The sequence below is a fragment of the Labrus bergylta genome, chromosome 1, assembly GCF_963930695.1.
Source record: "Labrus bergylta chromosome 1, fLabBer1.1, whole genome shotgun sequence".
NCBI lineage: Eukaryota > Metazoa > Chordata > Actinopteri > Labriformes > Labridae > Labrus > Labrus bergylta.
The window spans coordinates 32,335,047-32,354,645 of NC_089195.1; the positions used below are offsets into that span (position 1 = coordinate 32,335,047).

At 40.1% G+C, this 19,599-nt stretch overlaps 1 protein-coding gene across 2 annotated transcripts; it reads right to left on the reverse strand.

Moving 5' to 3' along the window:
* Window positions 1–7,236: 7,236 nt before the first annotated feature.
* On the reverse strand, window positions 7,237–15,873 carry LOC109975834 (titin). 2 transcript variants are annotated; one of them, XR_010667014.1, is made up of 4 exons: window positions 13,426–15,118; window positions 11,690–11,815; window positions 9,171–9,199; window positions 7,237–8,456 (listed from the first exon to the last, which is right to left on the reverse strand). XR_010667014.1 is itself a non-coding variant. In XM_029275745.2 (4 exons), the coding sequence occupies exons 1-3, from the start codon at window positions 15,856–15,858 to the stop codon at window positions 9,177–9,179; spliced, it is 834 nt and encodes a 277-aa protein (XP_029131578.2). In that variant the 5' UTR covers window positions 15,859–15,873; the 3' UTR covers window positions 7,237–8,456; window positions 9,171–9,176. The 2 variants fall into 2 exon arrangements, 1 of the variants encoding a protein (XP_029131578.2); XM_029275745.2 differs by lacking the exon at window positions 13,426–15,118 and adding an exon at window positions 15,174–15,873.
* Between the last annotated feature and the right edge of the window lie 3,726 nt (window positions 15,874–19,599).

Sequence of the window (19,599 nt, forward strand, 5' to 3'; positions counted from 1 at the left end):
ATAGAAAATATGAGACAAAATGTATTAGAAATAACTATAAAATGTTTAATTATATATATATATATATTACAGAATACAATTATATTGTGTCTTGTTGTTGAGTCTTAATCTATTGTTTGTGGCCACCTCCTCCCACATACACATCCATAGAGCCCCATTGTACCAGGTCGCCCTGAAATCCTGGCTGCACTAGTTTCCTGTTAGGGGCTGGTGACAGCATAGGGTCAAGTGAGAAGTCACATAACTTGCTTTTATGTTGAGATAACAGTCTAAAGAAGATAAAAATGACATATTTGAATGTTTGGTGTCCTTACTTAAAAAATGACAGACTTTGATATACATACCTTTTGAATTTTTGTTTCAATTTTCAATTTCCGCCTAAACTACATGTGTGTTTAAGTGTGAAAAATTCAAAAAATGAAAATAGTATTGATAAAAACTTTGCATAATTGTAACTAATAACTATCTGTGAACATCCTGTCCATATTTGGTGAAATTCTAATTCTGATTCCTAGAGATACATGTGATAAGGCTAGAGCTGTCCCTTTTGGAGAAGCCCTAATTTGATCAATTTTCGTTTTTTGTTAAGATGCATAAAACATCCAAAAAAAAGTTATTTTGCAGTAAAATATTTTTATACAACAATCCGTTTCATAAACTAGACATGTTCAAGTTATGAAAAAATATGGTCGTGCTTTGTTCTACCTCGGGTAGGGGTATCTCGAAAACTAAAGCCTTTTTGGGGGGTTTGTTCCTCTACTATTAGAGTTTAACAAGTGGCAAAATGAATGCTGAATGATGAAGGAAAGCACATTTGGCAGAATTAAAAACAATCCACTAGTGGTGGAACATGACAGCAGCCTACCATTTAGTCCATAAATGTATTGGCACCACTAGGGTTGCAGGACAAAATTTATCACATTGGTGTTTTGTGTACTTGCATAAGAAGGCAGTAATTAGATCGTTCTCTAAAGCATGTGTTAACTAAAGTCAGTGTTCCAGATAAACATTCCAACAGGCTACATTACTTTACTTGAGTAATCCAATGGAATACATTACAGATTACATTTTAGGACATGTAATCAGTAATCTGTAGGGGAATACATTTAAAAAGTAACCCTTCCAAAACTTTTTAGTAAGCTAATTAACGTATTGTACATCAACTTTTTGCTCAGATATCACTTTTAACAGTTACATTTCACTGATCTTCTTCATAGCATCAACGCTGTTTTTTGCTGTTGTTACAACTTTCCAAACTGAAATCAAAGTGAACACACTGAAGTCCGAAGAACAACTTCCCAACTCGGAAACTTGGACCAGCCGAGCAGCACCTGAATGCAGCATTAAACGCAGGGATGGATTCAATATAGACTGCGGTCAAGCCAGGCGCTCCTGGAGTTCACATGGTGAAGTGAGCCTCCAGTCCGGAGCATTTACCATAAAGATCAGAATACGTGGGCACTTCATATTTAGGGGCGGCTCACTTCACCATGTAAACTCGAGGAGCGGCTGGCTTGACCGCAGTCTATAAAGCATTTGGCAGTTTTTTCGAGCTCTGCGGGAGAAAGTCCACTTCTAGAGGAGCAGGGAGAAAAGGCGACAGCAGTTTAGTGTAATCTGAAAAGGAGAAGTGTGAGCTGTTTCATCATATAGGGTGAAGTCAGGTAAAATTGACCAGGTAAGGTTGGAGCATCATAGACCTTCGACAATGTACAACCAATCACAATAAATGATCTTGCACTCATGCTACTTGTTAAAGCCAAATGAGGTGTTTGTTTTGTGTGATGCTATTTTCCTTGTGCTTGTGTGTGTTGGCCCTCTACTGGGCACTATGTGTAGCCTGGGCGGATGCTGTGGTTAAGGCAAGGCTCCAGGTGAGGTGGGACAGGTGATTGAATGGAGGCAAACAGTTTTTTTTACCGTGTCAGCCTGTCGGAGTTAAACGCATCCAACGCGGATTTGTTTGTTTTATTTATAGACAGTGGTTCGTCATATTTTCCTTTATTTGATAAGAAGTGTTTAAAAAGAAATGGATTGAAATATCCAAATCAAATCATCAATGGACTGTGTTCATTTCTTCAAGCTAAGCACGCTTCAGAAAGCTTCCACATTCATCCCTCAAGTGACTTTTCTAAACAATATTGGGTTTGTTAAAATTGGTCACTGCACTACTGTAACCCCCTTCTTCTGGTTCTATCTCAGCAGACAGTAGAGATCACGCGACAACTTCTCTCAGGTTCATGGCATTTATTTATCAGCACACAGCTGTCAGGCAAACACAAACATATGATAGGTGATGATGGTAAAACATACAGCACAGCTCCAGCCCCTATACATTGAAATAGGAATACAATTAACACACTGAAGCCGACGGCATACTTAAATTAGCTGTTGGAATGTAAACACAAGTGCACGACACAGTACAGCCAGTTACTTCAACGTTTTTTTTCCTGCGGGCCAAATTTGTCGTATTAGAATCACTCACAGGCTACAGGTTTTAAATATTTAAAATACTTTTGTGGTGAACTTTTTATATTTTGACCTCTTTAATCGACTGTTTAATCGGACTCTTTAACAACATCACCACCTCACTGTGTGTGTTTTTTTAAGAACAAGTAACTGTGTAATTTTACATTTACATTATTGTATTTTTTTACATTATTGTATTTTTTTACATTATTGTATTTTTTTTACATTATTGTATTTTTTTATTTAAATGATGTAAATATGTTTGATCTGTTTTTAACTTCTATTTTTATTTTTTATAAGTATATTCCCGTCCCTTGTTTTCTGGAGCTGCTGTAATGCACAAGTTTCCCCCACGGGGATCAATAAAGTTTATCTTTATCTTTATCTTCCAAGAATAAGGTAAATACACAATAACTAATTACAGGGAAAGACTATTGTCTTCTCATTATTTAAAAAAAAATAGTAAGGCTTTGTAGATGTCAATCAAAAGGCTAGCAAAAGAAACCCTTTATTAAAAGGGAATCAAATACTTAGATTTCTTTATTCTACTTTTTTTTTATTTTTGCCTGTTAACAAATAAGGTGGTTCATTTTTTTGTAAATTCTGTATTAAGCTCAGGTTATTGAATGGTGAAACAACAGTCCGCTTGTTTGCAAAAATTGTGCCTAGGTTTATTTTCATAGTTGACAAAAAATGTGGAAAATAGTAAAAGCAGTCGAAAAAAAAAGAAAAAACATACATTGTACAGAACATTTTCTATTTTAGGAATATTTTTCAGCCCTTGCTAACATGAAAAAAAAAATATATATATGACAATCTGAATGAGGCCTTGGGCCAAAATCTGTTCTGATTCTTTTCTAAGTGTTAAAACTAATAACTAATGTACAAGAGAAATAGTTCAGAGGGAATATGTTTGAATATGTTTGGAATAATCTGTACACTGGCATTGACTGGAAAAACACTTTGTTATTACCAAGGAAATATTTTGTGTCAATTAAGGGTCCAGAAGTGTCTTTGAAGATTCTGCACAAGTGCTATCCATCCATCTGCACTTCCTGCAAGAGAGTGTATGCTGTCCTCCAATGCTGCCCTCTTCTGGTAATCGTCTGAACTGAAGCTCTGAGGCTTCCATTGTAAAGGAGGAAAATAAAGGATATAGAATTACAGTGTTGCTGTGATTTTAAGCATATTCTTCAGAGGTCCTAGCACCTTTTCGAAAACAGACTGCTCCCTTCTCCTAGGGCCCTTAATTAATCTCCTCCTCCTCCCCATAACCTGCCATGCCCGAGCTGTCCACCAGGTGTCCTCAAATACTTTCAACAGACTCTAGCCCTCACCTGCTCTCACTCCTCTCCTGTTGATTCCAGCTATGTGCCTCATGAGGACACATAAATATCATCTATGTATTTTATAAATATTTGTGTTAGTGTGAATGCTCGTGCATTGCACACTTCATGTTTTACAGAAAAGCACTTCATGAAAACATGCACATGCTTTACAGGTTTTCTTTGAAACAATTATGACAACATATCAAGCAGTAACCTAACAAGCTAACAGTGAAGCTAACAGGAAGTGCAAAACAACTGCACTTCTTCAAGTGGCCACATGGGGCACAAAACAGCAACAAAACAAAAGAAGAGCTTTGGTCTTCAAAGCTTTCTTTATTCATGACAAGAAGGATGCATTGTGGTTAAACTCAAAATCAAAGCTATCAAAGATTGACAGAAGGAGGCTGCTGGCTGTCTGCTGTGTCAACTAAGACCTAAGGGGCCAACAACAACAACCTACAAATGGACCCAATAAAGCACATAAAACACCTTGAAGTCAAAGTGATGGGATTTTTATGAGTCACAAAAAAGAATTTAAAAAAGTCAAAAAATTACTGAGGGAGGCTCCCGCAGCAGCCGCCACTCCAAAACTCTTTGGGGCGGCAGTAGCTCAGTCTGTGGAGACTTGGTTTGGGAACCTGAAGGGTTGCTGGTTCAAGTCCTGGTGAAGACCAAAATATGGAAGCTGGAGAGGTGCCAGGTCACTACCCGAGTACTGCCCTTGAGCAAGGCTTCAACAGCTCCAGCGTGCATCCTGCAAAGCAACGTGTAGGAGCGCTAAGCAACATTTAGCAAATTTATAGTGGCAAGAAAACAGACAGAAACCTCGAAAAGGACCAGACTCATGTTGAACTCGTACACTGTAAATATGAATATACGAAGCCTGAGTGATTTCACCCATCTGTTCCTGCAGGGGGCGCTGGAGTAACACTGATGGCGGTCTCCATGCTGGAAATCACGTCTCAGCCTAACTTTCATTCAACCTAACGAGCTGAGGCGGATTTTAAGCCTCCTGACAAACTGTTACACCGTGTCCGCTTGTCATTTAGGTCAGCTACGCTCCTTATTTTGAAAAACGCTCATCCTTCATAAAATCAAAACAGCTGAGTTGTTAAAAAAAATCACCCCTCTTACAGTGTGTGCCGATCGAGACATGAGCTAACCAGACCTATTTAGTTATTTAAACCAGGTTGAAAACGTGTTTATTTATACTGTAGCGTTTTTAAAATGGGTGTGTGTGTGTGACTTCTGGTGCTTCTGCAGCCAGCCTCTAGTGGACACTTTTTTTTCCCACATTTTTCGACACCAGAGGTTTCTGCTTGGTTGAGGGGCCATCTGTCACAATGGTGTTGGGCTTGTAAAGTGAGATAGACAGACAGATGGAAAGAAAAAGACAGACAGAGACAAACAGAGCAGCAGCAACAACAACAGAAATGAATGAATGTTGTTTATGCTACGGGTAATACTTTGAAAACTTGTGTTGTCTGCACGGCAGTACTCTTTGTCAGAAAGTGGACTTTATTTCAACAGAGCTGATCTGGATCTGTTCTATTTATGGAAGCATTCTTCTTTCTCTGTTCACCACAAAACAGGAGCTTATCTCACTTGTTCTGCAGGCTGGATTTAGATGCAGGCAGAACCAACAAACCAAACTGAAACAGTAACTGCAGGAGATATCTAGAGCAGATTTTAAACTTGGTATTCTGTTGACCATTGTGGGAATGATTTAAGTCAACAGCAAAGTGATTTATTTGGATTATGGCAAACTGGAAAAGGAACCTTATTGTTTACATGCTCATATTGTCCTTGAAACGTGGAAACTACAGCTCAGGTTTCCATTGAAATGACTTTTGTCTGTTTAAAACAAATGGTAAATAAAAAAATGCTCTACTAAAAAACAGCATCATATAGTGAGCTCTGTTATGATGGCAGCATTCCAGTCTATAATGATTTACAGGAATTGAATCTTGACTTATTGAAGTTTGATCTGGAGGAAAGTGATACTGATATGATATGATGAGGAAGGTATTTAATGCTGATATGAAAAACAAACAAATTCAGCCATATCATGATTTTTTGGAATTTTTAGTTAAAAAGATCCCAGCTCATCTTAGCTCACATTTATTCATATTACCCGGCCAGTGACAACCAAGGATCCATGTGCACATCATGAAGCTGCTTTATTCGTGGCAGTGTGTTCTTGTCTACTCGTTTATTGATACTTTGAATACGTCCAATTAACCACAGCATTAATATAAAGGCAGAATCTGTCATTATATGCCGTGGTTCCCAACCTTTAATGGATTGTGAGCTCAGTTTGACTTCACAAAGCTCTGGGGACCACAGACATCCAAAACACATAGAGCTTTTTGCTTGAGACCGGGGCAGACAGGCCGGGGTGAGATTGGTGCACAAAGGGGGATTTTATGTTTCTCAGTGTCTGATGTGTACAGCCAGGTGAGCTTGTATTTTACAATGCTGGATCGTTTTTAGCATGTGCTACAAGGAACTGGATACCGTCTTGTAGCTTAATTAAGGCATATTATTTATATATTTTATTTTGGTCAATAATTTGAAATTTCAGGGGACCCCATTTGGACTCCATGTGGTACCCCAAGATTGGGAAATCCTGCATTATCGAGTCGGACTCACTGAAAATGCAACTCAGATGGATTTCAGTTGGCAGGCTGTCCTGTGTGAAAACAGCTTAAGAGACATCCATAACCAGAGAGATCAAATAGTGCTGCAATCACATGAACATTTGGTGCTTTAGTGCGCTTATGAGTCGGTTTTAAAGAAAGTGAAGAGAACGAGGAAGTGTGATGAATGCTTTGACAGGTCATGAATAAATCAGATCTTGTGTGGCGATAAGTTGCTCTGTCATCAGATGAACATATAAGGGAAGAAGATGAAAATGGAAACGGGCCAAAACAAGACAACATGCCACCAACCGAGAGAGGAGCGGTGCGAAGTAGAATATCAGAGAGTGTGCAGATGTTTTCACACAGGGCTCCCTGACGAACATCAGGGAGTAAGAACAAGACAAGTGAGGATCTAGAGGGGACGAAACGACGTCAGTAAGTGCAAACAAACAGCTTTAAGCACCCACCTGGGGGAGGGGTTACTGCCCTTTGTGATGTCATGAAGGGAAAATCTCCAAAATGGCCTGTTTGAGCACACATTTTCATGCACATATTTTCTGAAAAGTGGAGCAGGCAAAAGACTTAGAGGATGGACTTTTCTCATAACTGGGGGGTGGTTTGTAGACGGCCTAGAGACACATTAGTGTTTAATTGTATTTTGGATAATGTGTGACCTTTAATACATCGTCATCAACAACTACATCGACAGCTGCACCACTTTTGCCTGAATGTATTTTTTATTTTCATTAAACAAGAGCTATCCTTCATGACACACAACATGAAACTTTATCACAGGGCTGTTTTATGTTTTTTTTATTTAGACTTTGTTTTATTACCATACAATCACAATTCACAGTTTGTACAAGGTGCTAGTGCTAAAAAACACGATAAAAAAATAATTAAAAGAGTATACAGTTCATTTTACAAACACATACATGTATATAAACCTAATTTTCACGACACACAGAATCTGAATGACTGACAGTAGTGTAAGGACGTTTGTCGTTGATTTCATAAACTCATAAACTTCATAAACTGCTTTTTCTCCAACCAGGTCAATGATTAACTGTGTGCTACAGAACAGTTAATCATTCACATTTATGATTGATTAGGAGTTTTGTTTTCCACTTTTGGCTTGTCTTCAGTACAGTAGAGAATATTTGGTCTGACAGGCTCGAGCTTGACACGCAGGCTTGATCAGAATTCAAGATTTTAAAGGCATGTGAGGCGGTTTCTCTGAGAACTCGGTTGTGAAAAAAGTTAAATAAACCAAACCTCAAAAAAAGGGCCTATCACAGCCTGCTCTGTTGCCTCCGACCAGTTTGATGGATGTCTGGCATTCCTGAAATGTTTGTCTTATGACTACATACTCTCACACAGTGAATGAAATTCCCAAACTTTTTTGTTCTCCTGATTGCGCCCGCGCAGACTGGCAGAGAGTGTCTGAAAGCACCATGGCAACAGCAAGCACGCCTGTTTTTATGCCTCTAACCCCTCCTAGCACAACATATATGAATAAAAGAAACGTTGGCAGGAAATAGTTGCATTTCCTTAAAATACACACACACACACACACACACACACACACACACACACACACACGAATTAAAAGTATTTCATGATTCTAACCCTTCACTAAAGACATGGAATGTGAAGAGGGAGTAAGAAGGAGGCTGATAAGCTGCCAAAAGCTACAGTTATTGCGTGGGCTAAATCATCACATTATACACTTTTGTCCTCCATAAATCAACATCAGAGACTCCGTGGTGTCGGAACGGTTCCCAATGTGGTTACTTTAAGACAACAGAGCCTGACCTGGACCCCTTTTACTCCTAGAGATTAAGTAGACAGGTAGATTAAGGGTGAACAAAGCGCTTACAGTTTCTGTTAAATCACAGCTTTACTTGGTTATGTACATGGATGTTTGCATTAGGAAAAGTTAAAATGCTGATGCAGGTTCAAGCAAACAAGAAGTGTTGATTTCAGTGGTCGTCAGTAAGAGTGGTCTTGGCTTCTCCTGCACAGAGAGATGAAGAGAAAAAGAAAGGAAAAGGGAGGGTTAGTAACAAACTTATTACCATGTTTGGTTGTCTGAATTTGCAACAGTTTTTGATGCCACTTGTTTTAAAATAAGACAATCTGAGAATCCTTAATGATGCATTGTATCAAAAAGTATTGAAGCTTTAATAAAAACTAAAGACCTTCAGTCACAAGCTGTTTTCACATCTGCCTGAAAATCTATATGCACGGTGCAGCAGTCACAGTATATAAACGTCACTCCCCCCCTCCTATTGGCTTGAGCTGAATTCTCCTGATTATATCCTGCTGCGTTTTCACATCAGCTTACTCGGATGTGGAGAAAAATGGGCTCTGGCAGGTGGCAAGTGTTGAAGCCCTAATATTTTGAACACAAAGCTGCAATGGCTCATTCAAATTCACACTCGTGTGTCTTGAAGATGTGATGATTTTTTATGTCTAACAAACAGACAGCAGAAGTGGTGACTGTCTAAATTGCACAAACACATTGCTGCCAATGTATTATGTGCAATTTCAGACAATGTGCAGGAGTTTGCTTGTACATTTTTGGCAATAAAAAATGGAAATTCAACCAAAATTGTGCACTTGGGACTAGGTATCGAAACTTTTTTTTTTAATGTCGTCTAATTCTTACTAGAATTATATTGACGTTTAAAAAGTGACAATCCAACTCAAATGTTTGAATTATATTTACCTGTAGTCAGACTTTCTTGAACATCCATCCTGAAAAACAGATGAAATGTTAGAGTGTGAATGAAGATTAAATCGTGACTTTAAACACAAAGACGTTCTCGAGACTCATCTTCCTCCATGTGTATCATGACTTGATGGTCACCTGGAAAAAACCCAATATATAATTATGGTGGAGGACAATGGGCTGTAAAAACAACACCATGTAAATTTATTGACATCACCCTACACAGCCAACTCATAAATCAGACACTAAAGGGAGCCCATCAAACACCTGGAGCCCAGTTAGAACACCGATGGTTGTACATGTAAGTTGTTATGTGACAGAAGTTATCAACAGTTGAAAACAAGGCAGGAGGACATGCATGGACAGGCCTCGGAATGACATGTGAAACCTATTTGTGGTGAGTTATTTGGTTACATGATGTTTCAGAAGATATAGCCCAGGAGGCCCCACATCGCCTCGTTGAATTAAAAAAAAAAAAAAACCCTCAAGCTATTAAAGACACAGTCTGATTTAAGAGGTTTAAAATGTCTACCTGCGTAATGATTTCTCTTGTGTTCAGCCAAGTCCACAACGTGCAGTTTCTCTACAGCTTTCTGTTTTTGCTTTGTGTGGGTTTACACTCCTACTAGCTACCCTAAGGTAGACTACGGTGAAAGTTGTGATGTTCTTGTTCTAAGTCCACTCTGATCAATCTGAGAGCTGGAGCTGAGGCGGGTTTTAAAGGTGACATATTGTCCTCCTCTTCAACCAGTTTAAGTCTCAGAGCTCCTCAAAACATGTGTGAAGTTTCATGTTCTAAATCCACTCTGATCCTGTATTTGATCATGTCTATAAACCCCTCTATTTCAGCCCTGCTCAGAACAGGCTGTTTTTGTGTCTGTACCTTTAAATATGTAAATGAGCTGTGTCTGACCACGCCCCCTCTCTGGAAGGGCTTGGGTGGCTCGGGCTTTCTCGCTCCATGTCCTATTGTTTACGGTGAGAAGGCAGACTCAGAGGGCAGAACAAACACCTAGCTGTGGGAGTGTCACCCACCTGGGGGAGGGGCTACTGCCCTTTGTGATGTCATGACGGGAAAATCTACAAACGGCCTGTTTGAGCACACACTTTCTGAAAAGTGGATTGACTTTTCTCTTAATTGGGGGGTTTGTAGACAAACTCGGGACAAAAATTAGTGTCTGACACCTTCAAAAGTTCTCGTGTTATCCATTGTCAGGAGTATTTATTTCCTTTTGGCTCTGACAGGAAACAAAGGGCACACTCACACTAGGCAAGCACGTTTGACCACAAAGGCCAGTTCGCTTTGACTAGAAGTGTGAGTGATCCATTTTGTGCATCAAGAAATGGAACACAGAAGGAAAAATAAAAGTGAACGCTCCCTCACTGCAAACATCTACTTCAGTTGACCGCCGTTTTTTTTAAAACAAAGCTCATGTCCTCACTCCACTGTTAAAAACAAACGTCACATTTATAGTAAATACACTAATGAACCCAACCCGACAACAAAGGAGAGCGTACTTTCCCAGCGTGCATAACGTGGCTGCATGCCAAGTGCTGATCAGGTTTGTCCACCTTTAAAAGTCCCCGTGTTATCCATTGTCAGGAGTATTTATTTCCTTTTGGCTCTGACAGGAAACAAAGGGCACACTCACACTAGGCAAGCACGTTTGACCACAAAGGCCAGTTCGCTTTGACTAGTAGTGTGAGTGATCCGTTTCGTGCTTGATAATGGTACTTTAAAGAGGACATATTAGCCCCCCCCCCCCCCGCCCCCCCCCCCCATCCACCTTTTCAAACAGTCCCCTGTGGTCTAAATGAAACATCTGTGCTGTGCTTTGGTCAAAATATAACATGAATCAAGCACCAGAGGAGGTTTGTGACCCTGTATAAAACAGCTCTCTCAGAACGCTCCGTTTTGGTGTGTGTGTCTCTTTAAATGTAATGAGCCCCCGCTGAGTTTTCCCCGTAGACATCACTCCTCTGTAGAGAGAATAAAAATGGCCGACCTGCGCTAAAGTTTTGTTTTAGTCTGGGGGTGGAGTCCATGTGTGGAGATATTAGGGGAGGGTTTTATTTATATTTTACCAGAATCCCACTGTGACATCGCAAGGAGAGCACATTTGAAACAGAGCATTTTTCTCTGTGTTATAAGACTTATGCAGACCACAAACAAAGGACTGGATGGGTTTATTTCACATTTTGTGGGTCAGTAGAAACTCAGGTTACCCAAATATATGTTCAAAAACACTGTACAAGTGGACTTTTCATAACACAATATGTCCCCTTTAAGGTGTTACAACAATGCATTTGCAAAGTCCAGGATGCAGGACAGCATCCAACATCCTCCTCTGGTGCAAAATGACATAGGTTTCAATATATTAATACAATTTTGAATTTCAAGAGATTTAAAGTTAAGATGGCTAAATGTTAAATAAACAGGAATGCATTTTCAATGGTCAGTTTTTGGATTCAAGCTGCCATGTAAAATATACAGATATATATTTAATGGTACTCACGCCAAGATCGTCTTTTGTAAAGTAGCAACACTAGAGACCCCACGATCAGAGACCCGACGACCAACACAGAAGCCACTATCATGGTGGCCAAAATCATGTTTGAGTCTTTGGTGTCTTGTCCCAGCCCTGAAAAAATCAAATAGAAGAAAATAAAAAGTTACAAATGTAATACTTCACATGGATACAAAGATAGAACATAGAAGAAGATATTTGGAACCAGGTTGGCGTGTCATGCAGTGGTGGGAAATTCCCCCTGTGATACTTTTAGCTGCAAACATTCACTTTCTCTTTCTCTCTACAGGGGGAGGGGGGGGTCTGAGTTAATGATCTGCCCTCCCAGACAAAGTAGAAAGTAAAGACAACGCCTGGAGGAGATTTTGGTGTTGCAAACGCGCGACTGTCGACTGTAAAACAGATATTAATCAGCTGATGATAAGTGACCGTTTACTGCATTCAGCAGATGTGGGGACTTGTAACAGCTCGGCTAAGGTCACTGCACAGATATCAACGAACCAGTTCATGAGTTTTCCCGTCAAAGAGTATGAACAATGGATCAAAACTTTCATGAAATCAAGAAGCTTGACCCCCCCATGGTTTAGAGAAAGTACTGGGTCACACTTGGAGACTTATTGATGTCTTACAAGATGGAAGGAAACAAAACTGAAGCAACGTGGGAGGGAAAGTTGCTCCGACTTGTTTTTTTAAGGAAGCTTCAGCCTTGTTGTGGTTTAATGTTCACAAGTTCAGTCTGAGCTGCCAAGATTTTCTTTTCCCTGCATGAACACTCCTGGGGATATTTTGCTCTTTGGACTCAGCTCTCATGGTTAAAATAACAGTTAGTGTTCAAATCAAGGGTGCTGCCAAATAAGCCCTAAGGTTCACCCAGGTTCTTCATATTCTAGAAACAAACAAACACCTGCAAATCCGATTTGATAACGCTGAATATTCACCCTTCTTTAACATCTTGATTTATAGAAATATGTCGTATTTCAGGAACGTCTTTATTGAGCTTCTGGCAGCCTGATTCTGTGTTTTGAGTTTGTGTCAGACTCACACAGTTTCCATCTTCGACATTTATAGTCGCCTACAAACAGGGGCGTGTCTAAAAAGGGTTGGCGTGGGCCCCCCCTTGAAATCTGATTGGCCACCCCTGGTGCCAATCCCAAAATAACCTAAATATTATTGGCTAATTGATTTGCCAAGGGCGTACTATTTGAACTGATTTGCATCAGGCTGCTAGTAACATTCTTTGCGGGCCGATTTGTCTCGTTTCCTCTTGTTAGTTCTTCAAACCGCAACTTTAGACTTAATTCTCTTTTTTTGAAGAAATTTGAATGTTTCCTCTTTGTTTCCTCCCAGATTTGTAAAGCAGAACTTTCTTAACACGGGAGCACGTTGGTAACGTTTGAGCATTTGAAGAAAAGGCCATGATGAATGGCTCATCTTTGACCTTCACCTTAACCGTCCATGCTTTGACTTTTCTTTCATTTCCATTTCTAATCCCTCGCCTTAAAACCTCTTCATCATCTTCTCTCCTTCGCTTTTGTTTCTTCCTCTGCCTCGGCCACTAAACAACGGAGCAGACTCTTTACTATACAAAAACATATTACTATAGTAACCACGCTACACACTGTCTATTCACTATGTTCCTTTAAAGCCAACCCCCCAAAAAATATGGCTTGAATTCAGATTTTTGATGTCACATTTTGAGTTTTATCATATATTTATCATATTACCTGTGACGTTCAGTCTGGTGTGGTTCTTGTTAAAACCACTGTCTGTGGACACATAACATGTATAAACTCCCTCGTCCTTAACAGCATTTTTGTGAATGAGCAGGGATATGTTCACGTTCTTGTTGTTCCAGGATCGCTCAGCAGCAAATGAATAGCCAGGCAATGGTGTAAGTTCTCCATGGTCTCTAATTGTACGATGGGAGGTAGAGCCTTCGACTATCAGGCCTGCTCGTGGTACCTGCAGTTTCTAAATGTACAACGGTAAGTGCTCATGATGGATTAAGCGGGGTCTATGTAATATAGCCAAGAAGAATCAAATATTTCATGAAATTCCTGCACTGATGAAAGAATTCCTCGCCTCTTCGTCTACTCTGGCGTTGAACACTTTGCAGGTGTACTTGGACAAGGCGGATCCTCGCTGTATATTCAGCGTGCTTAAGAGGGTAAACAGACCATTTTGATCTAACAAAGCATTATTGTCTTTGTCAAACCAGCTGAGTCGGCCTTTTGGGTAGCCGGTGGACTTGCATGTCAGGGAACCGTTCGTGATGAGATCAATGTTCTGAGATTGCGACTGAAAAGTAAGCTCTCCGTATTTGGCTTGAAGGAGAACATGGAGATGAAACATGATTATTAATCTGAACTTCAACCCTCGACATCAATCATCACACTATTATTTTACCACTGATATTTGATGTGTGATAAGCAGGACAAATGTACTTAATGAAAGCAGACATCTTATTTGTCATAGAGAAACAGAAAGTAGCAAAGACACAGAGCAAACAGTGAACATTATCTAAATGTACTACGGGAGGTAGAGCCCTCGGTTATCAGGTCTGCATGTGGTACCTACAGTCTCTAAATGTACTATGGGAGGTAGAGCCTTCGATTATCAGGCCTGAGCGTGGTACCAAAAGTCTCTAATTGTACGATGGGAGGTAGAGCCTTCGATTATCAGGCCTGATCGTGGTACCAAAAGTCTCTAATTGTACGATGGGAGGTAGAGCCTTCGATTATCAGGCCTGAGCGTGGTACCAAAAGTATCTAATTGTACGATGGGAGGTAGAGCCCTCGGTTATCAGGCCTGATCGTGTTACCAAAAGTCTCTAATTGTACGATGGGAGGTAGAGCCTTCGATTATCAGGCCTGAGCGTGGTACCAAAAGTATCTAATTGTACGATGGGAGGTAGAGCCTTCGGTTATCAGGCCTGATCGTGGTACCAAAAGTCTCTAATTGTACGATGGGAGGTAGAGCCTTCGACTATCAGGCCTGCTCGAGGTACTTGCAGTTTCTAAATGTACTACGGGAAGTGCTCATGACGGATTAAGCGGGGTCTTTGTAATATAGCAAAGAGTAAGCTCTTTTACCTGCTTTTTGTAAAGTGTCTCAAGATAGCACTTGTTATGAATTGGCGCTATACAAATAAAGATTGATTGATTGAAATACCAGCCTGATGGGGAAGGAAAGTCCCTAGTTCTCGACACAATCTACATTCAATCTAGCTCACTATTACATCTTTCCTGCAGTCCATCTTCTGTCTTTAAGTAGATCTTATAAATGTTTACACAGACGCACACAACTCATGACTTAAAAAATGAGCTCTCAGGGGCTGCTTCGGAGATTAATCATTTCCTCAAAATGATCCATATGTGTGTGTGTGTGTGTGTGTGTGTGTGTGTGTGTGTGTGTGTGTGTGTGTGTGTGTGTGTGCCAAAAAGCTGAGACAAAGCTTTATCTTAGAGCTCACCTGTGACGTTCAGTCTGGTGTGGTTGGTGTTAAAACCACTGTTTGTGAACACATGACATGTATAATCTCCCTCGTCCTTAACAGCAGTTTTGTGAATGAGCAGGGATACGTTCACGTTCTTGTTGTTCCAGGACGGTTCAGCAAATGAATATCCAGGCAATGATGTAAGTTTTCCATTTTCGTATTTAAGTATGGGTTCTTCAACCCCCTCTCTACTCCAAGTTACCACCACGATTTCAGGATCTTCTAGGTCTTCAGCATGGTGGATTACACAGTCAAGTCGTGACTGCTGGTCATACTGTCCAACATTTTGAGTCTTGCAGTGAATTTCCACAGAGGACTGAGCATGACTCTGTGAACTTCCTCCACTGATGAAAGATTCCTCCGCCTCTTCGTCTCCTCTGGCGTTGAACACTTTGCAGGTGTACTTGGAGAAGGCAGATCCTCGCTGTATTTTCAGCGTACTTGAGAGGGTAAACAGACCATTCTCTGTCTTCAGCACCTTCACCTCGGGTTGCTCTAACCAAGGCTTGTTGTCTTTATCAAACCAGCTGAGTCGGCCTTTTGGGTAGCCGGTGGACTTGCATGTCAGGGAACCGTCGGTGTTCAGATCAATGTCCTGAGGTTGAGGCTGAATAGTTGGCACTCCGTATTTGGCTTGAAGGAGAAGATGGAGATGAAACATGATTATTAATCTGAACTTCAACCCTCGACATCAATCATCACACTATTATTTTACCACTGATATTTGATGTGTGATAAGCAAATGTACTTTATGACAGCAGACATCTTATATGTCATAAAGAAACAGAAAGTAGCAAAGACACCGAGCAAACATTGAACAGTCTCTGTTGAAGGTAAATACCAGACTGATGGGGAAGGAAAGTCTCCCGTTCTCCACACAATCTACATTCCATCTAGCTCACTTTTACATCTTTCCTGCAGTCCATCTTCTGTCTTTAATCTTATAAATGTTTACACAAACAGACAGAAAAATGAGCTCTCAGGGGCTGCTTCAGAGATAAATCATTCCCTCAAAATGATGTGTGTGTGTGTGTGTGTGTGTGTGTGTGTGTGTGTGTGTGTGTGTGTGTGTGTGTGTGTGTGTGTGTGTGTGTGTGTGCCAAAAAGCTGAGACAAAGTTTTATCTTAGAGCTCACCTGTGACGTTCAGTCTGGTTTGGTTGGTGTTAAAACCACCGTCTGTGCACACATAACATGTATAAACTCCCTCGTCCTTAACAGCAGTTTTGTGAATGAGCAGGGATACGTTCACGTTCTTGTTGTTCCAGGACGGTTCAGCAAATGAATATCCAGGCAACGATGTTAGTTTTCCTTGGTCGTATTTAAGTACAGGTTCTTCAACCCCCTCTCTACTCCAAGTTACCAACATGATTTCAGGATCTTTTACTTCTCCCGAGTAGTGGATTACACAGTCAAGTCGTGACTCCTGCTCATACTGTCCGATGTTTTGAGTCTTGCAGTGAATTTTCACAAAGGCTGTGAAGAAAGAATCACATGAATACCAAGAAGAATCAAATATTTCAAACTCCATATGACGGAGGATCTTACCATTACTCTGTGAACTCCATGCACTGTTGAGGACAGCGAGCGTTAAGAGCAGAAAACCAGCGGAGGCCATGTTCCTTTACCTGAAATGAAAGTAAAATAATTGAATGCTTTATGCTGCATTCATGTGGTGTCGGCAGGGTTGGGAAGTAACGGATTACATGTAACGGCGTTACGTATTTAAAATACAAAATAAGAGTAATTGTATTCCGTTTTAGTTACAGTTTAAATTGGTGTATTCTGAATACAGTTACTTTCTCAAACAAAGGATTGCCGGTAGGGATTACTTTACGGCACTACACGCAGGTTGCACTGTGCGGATGCAGAAGCAGGTGGCATTATGTGCGCAGGTGCGCTGCAAGGCAGTGCGCGAGAGCACTTTCCACACAACCGAACGACAATGGCAGAGGATGAGAAAAATGACCAGGAGGAGGACAAAAATGCATTTTTGGCATGGAAATTCAGAGGTCAAGAAGGCCGCAACATCACAGTGTTTACATCTTTCAAATGACAGAAAAATAAATGGCATGCATTCATTTTTTAATTTGATTCAATATTCTAATCGTTAAGGAAGAGGAACACCTTGATTAAACTACAGGCTATTGTTGCCATATAGCCAAACAAAACTGAACATTCACAGCCTCTGCATTGTATAGAATTTCAACATTGACATTTATGTCTTCCTATTTCCCTCTTTTCGCCAACATTACATTTTTTTTATATTTCCTTTTGCTCGGGTCGCGCGTCTCTCCCCCAGCTCGCCCCCTCCGGTGCGCTCCTCTCCATAATGCGCTCGTCTCCTTCCTCTAAAGCCCGCTGCTGAGCACTCTGTAGGACGCTTGGATTGGGGGACCTCACCTCTGTTTGTACCCCCGTCTTCGATACCTCTTTCTAGGGCATTTATATCCGATCAGACACAGCGCTGGCCAGCTGTCCGGTGCGCAACAACGGCGAGTGTAGAGCGTCCGTGCCACAGAGGACACAGCTCACACCTCCTGCGCAATGTATGACACTTCATTCTTAAGATGAAGGGAAGAAAAGAGAGGCCCTGTTTAATGCCGAGGTTTTCTTATAACCAAAATATTCTTTGTAATATTGAGATTTATCTGCTATAACTCGAAAGTATTGTGCGTTTATTTGCCTCTCCCACTAATACCTATTTTGCGCTTGCAGTCATCCTGCTTTCTGTCCAAACGCTCCGTGATGTAAACCAGTAGAACACGCAAAAAAACTAACTTAAATATTACCGCCTCCACAAGGTTTGCACCTGATGTCATTCGCGCAAATCTTAGTAGATCACCCGCAAAACGCCCACCAACCAAACGTGCAAACTTTTGGAGTGAACACGCAATTTAGTACTCTTTACTTGGGAGCTTAGTAAATCAGGCCCTTATAGTAGAGGAACTTGGGCCCCTAAAAGTTGAGAGACCCCTACCCGAGGTAGAACAAAGCACGACCATATTTTTTCATAACTTGAACATGTCTAGTTTATGAAACGGATTGTTGTATAAAAATATTTTACTGCAAAATAACTTTTTTTGGATGTTTTATGCATCTTACCAAAAAACGAAAACAGGTCAAATTAGGGCTTCTCCAAAAGTGACAGCTCTAGCCTTATCACACGTATCTCTGGGAATCAGAATCAGAATTTCACCAAATATGGACAGGATGTTCACAGATAGTTATTAGTTACAATTATGCAAAGTTTTTATCAATACTATTTTCATTTTTTGAATTTTTCACACTTAAACACACATGTAGTTTAGGTGGAAATTGAAAATTGAAAGAAAAATTCAAAAGGTATGTATATCAAAGTCTGTCATTTTTTAAGTAAGGATACAAAAATATGTCATTTTTATCTTCTTTAGACTGTTATCTCAACATAAAAGCAAGTTATGTGACTTCTCACTTGACCCTATGCTGTCACCAGCCCCTAACAGGAAACTAGTGCAGCCAGGATTTCAGGGCGACCTGGTACAATGGGGCCCTATGAATGTGTATGTAGGAGGAGGTGGCCACAAACAATTGATTAAGACTTAACAACAAGACACAATATAATTGTATTCTGTAATATATATATAATTAAACATTTTATAGTTATTTCTAATACATTTTGTCTCATATTTTCTATCTTGTATATGATTTATATGATGACACTCAGAGTCAACCCGCTGCTTTCAACAATATTGTCACCTATGACATTGTTTCTATTTCATTCTAAAAAATTAAAGCATTGTCTTGACATCAGTTGTGAAATATTAATGATCTAAAAAACAGTATTGATATATATAACCTTGAGTTCTTAGAAATTAAACATACTTCATATAGTCTATTTGTATATCGGCCATACAGCCTGTTGTAGTTTTTTAATGTATTTCACTCATATAAAGATGGTGTGTCGTCACCATATCTCCTGCTTTTAAGAAGAACCCTAGTTACTCCAGAGGATACACTGGATGAAGGGATAGTTTTTATAATACCCTAAGTATGATAAAGTGTTAAAAAAAAAAGCTACAATAGCTATTTTTGTTGAATGATTTATCAGGCAACCAATGGAGCTGGGATACAAAACAATTCTTATGATGGCGTAAATGTGTGTAAGGTAAATTAGGATAACAATCATGCAGACATGTTTATAAAAAACGTCTTTATACACTTATTTTACCTCATTATATATAATGACATTTGAGTTTTAAATGCTAATTACAAAGGACGATTTCCACGTTTAGACAAACTGACTGCGAACCTGAGAGCTTAACATCTTGCAACTAAAAACCTTTGTCTCACACTTAAGCATCCCCTGGAGACAAAGTTTGACCTCTTACCTCACAGGAGCTTTAAGAAAACAATTGCTGCAG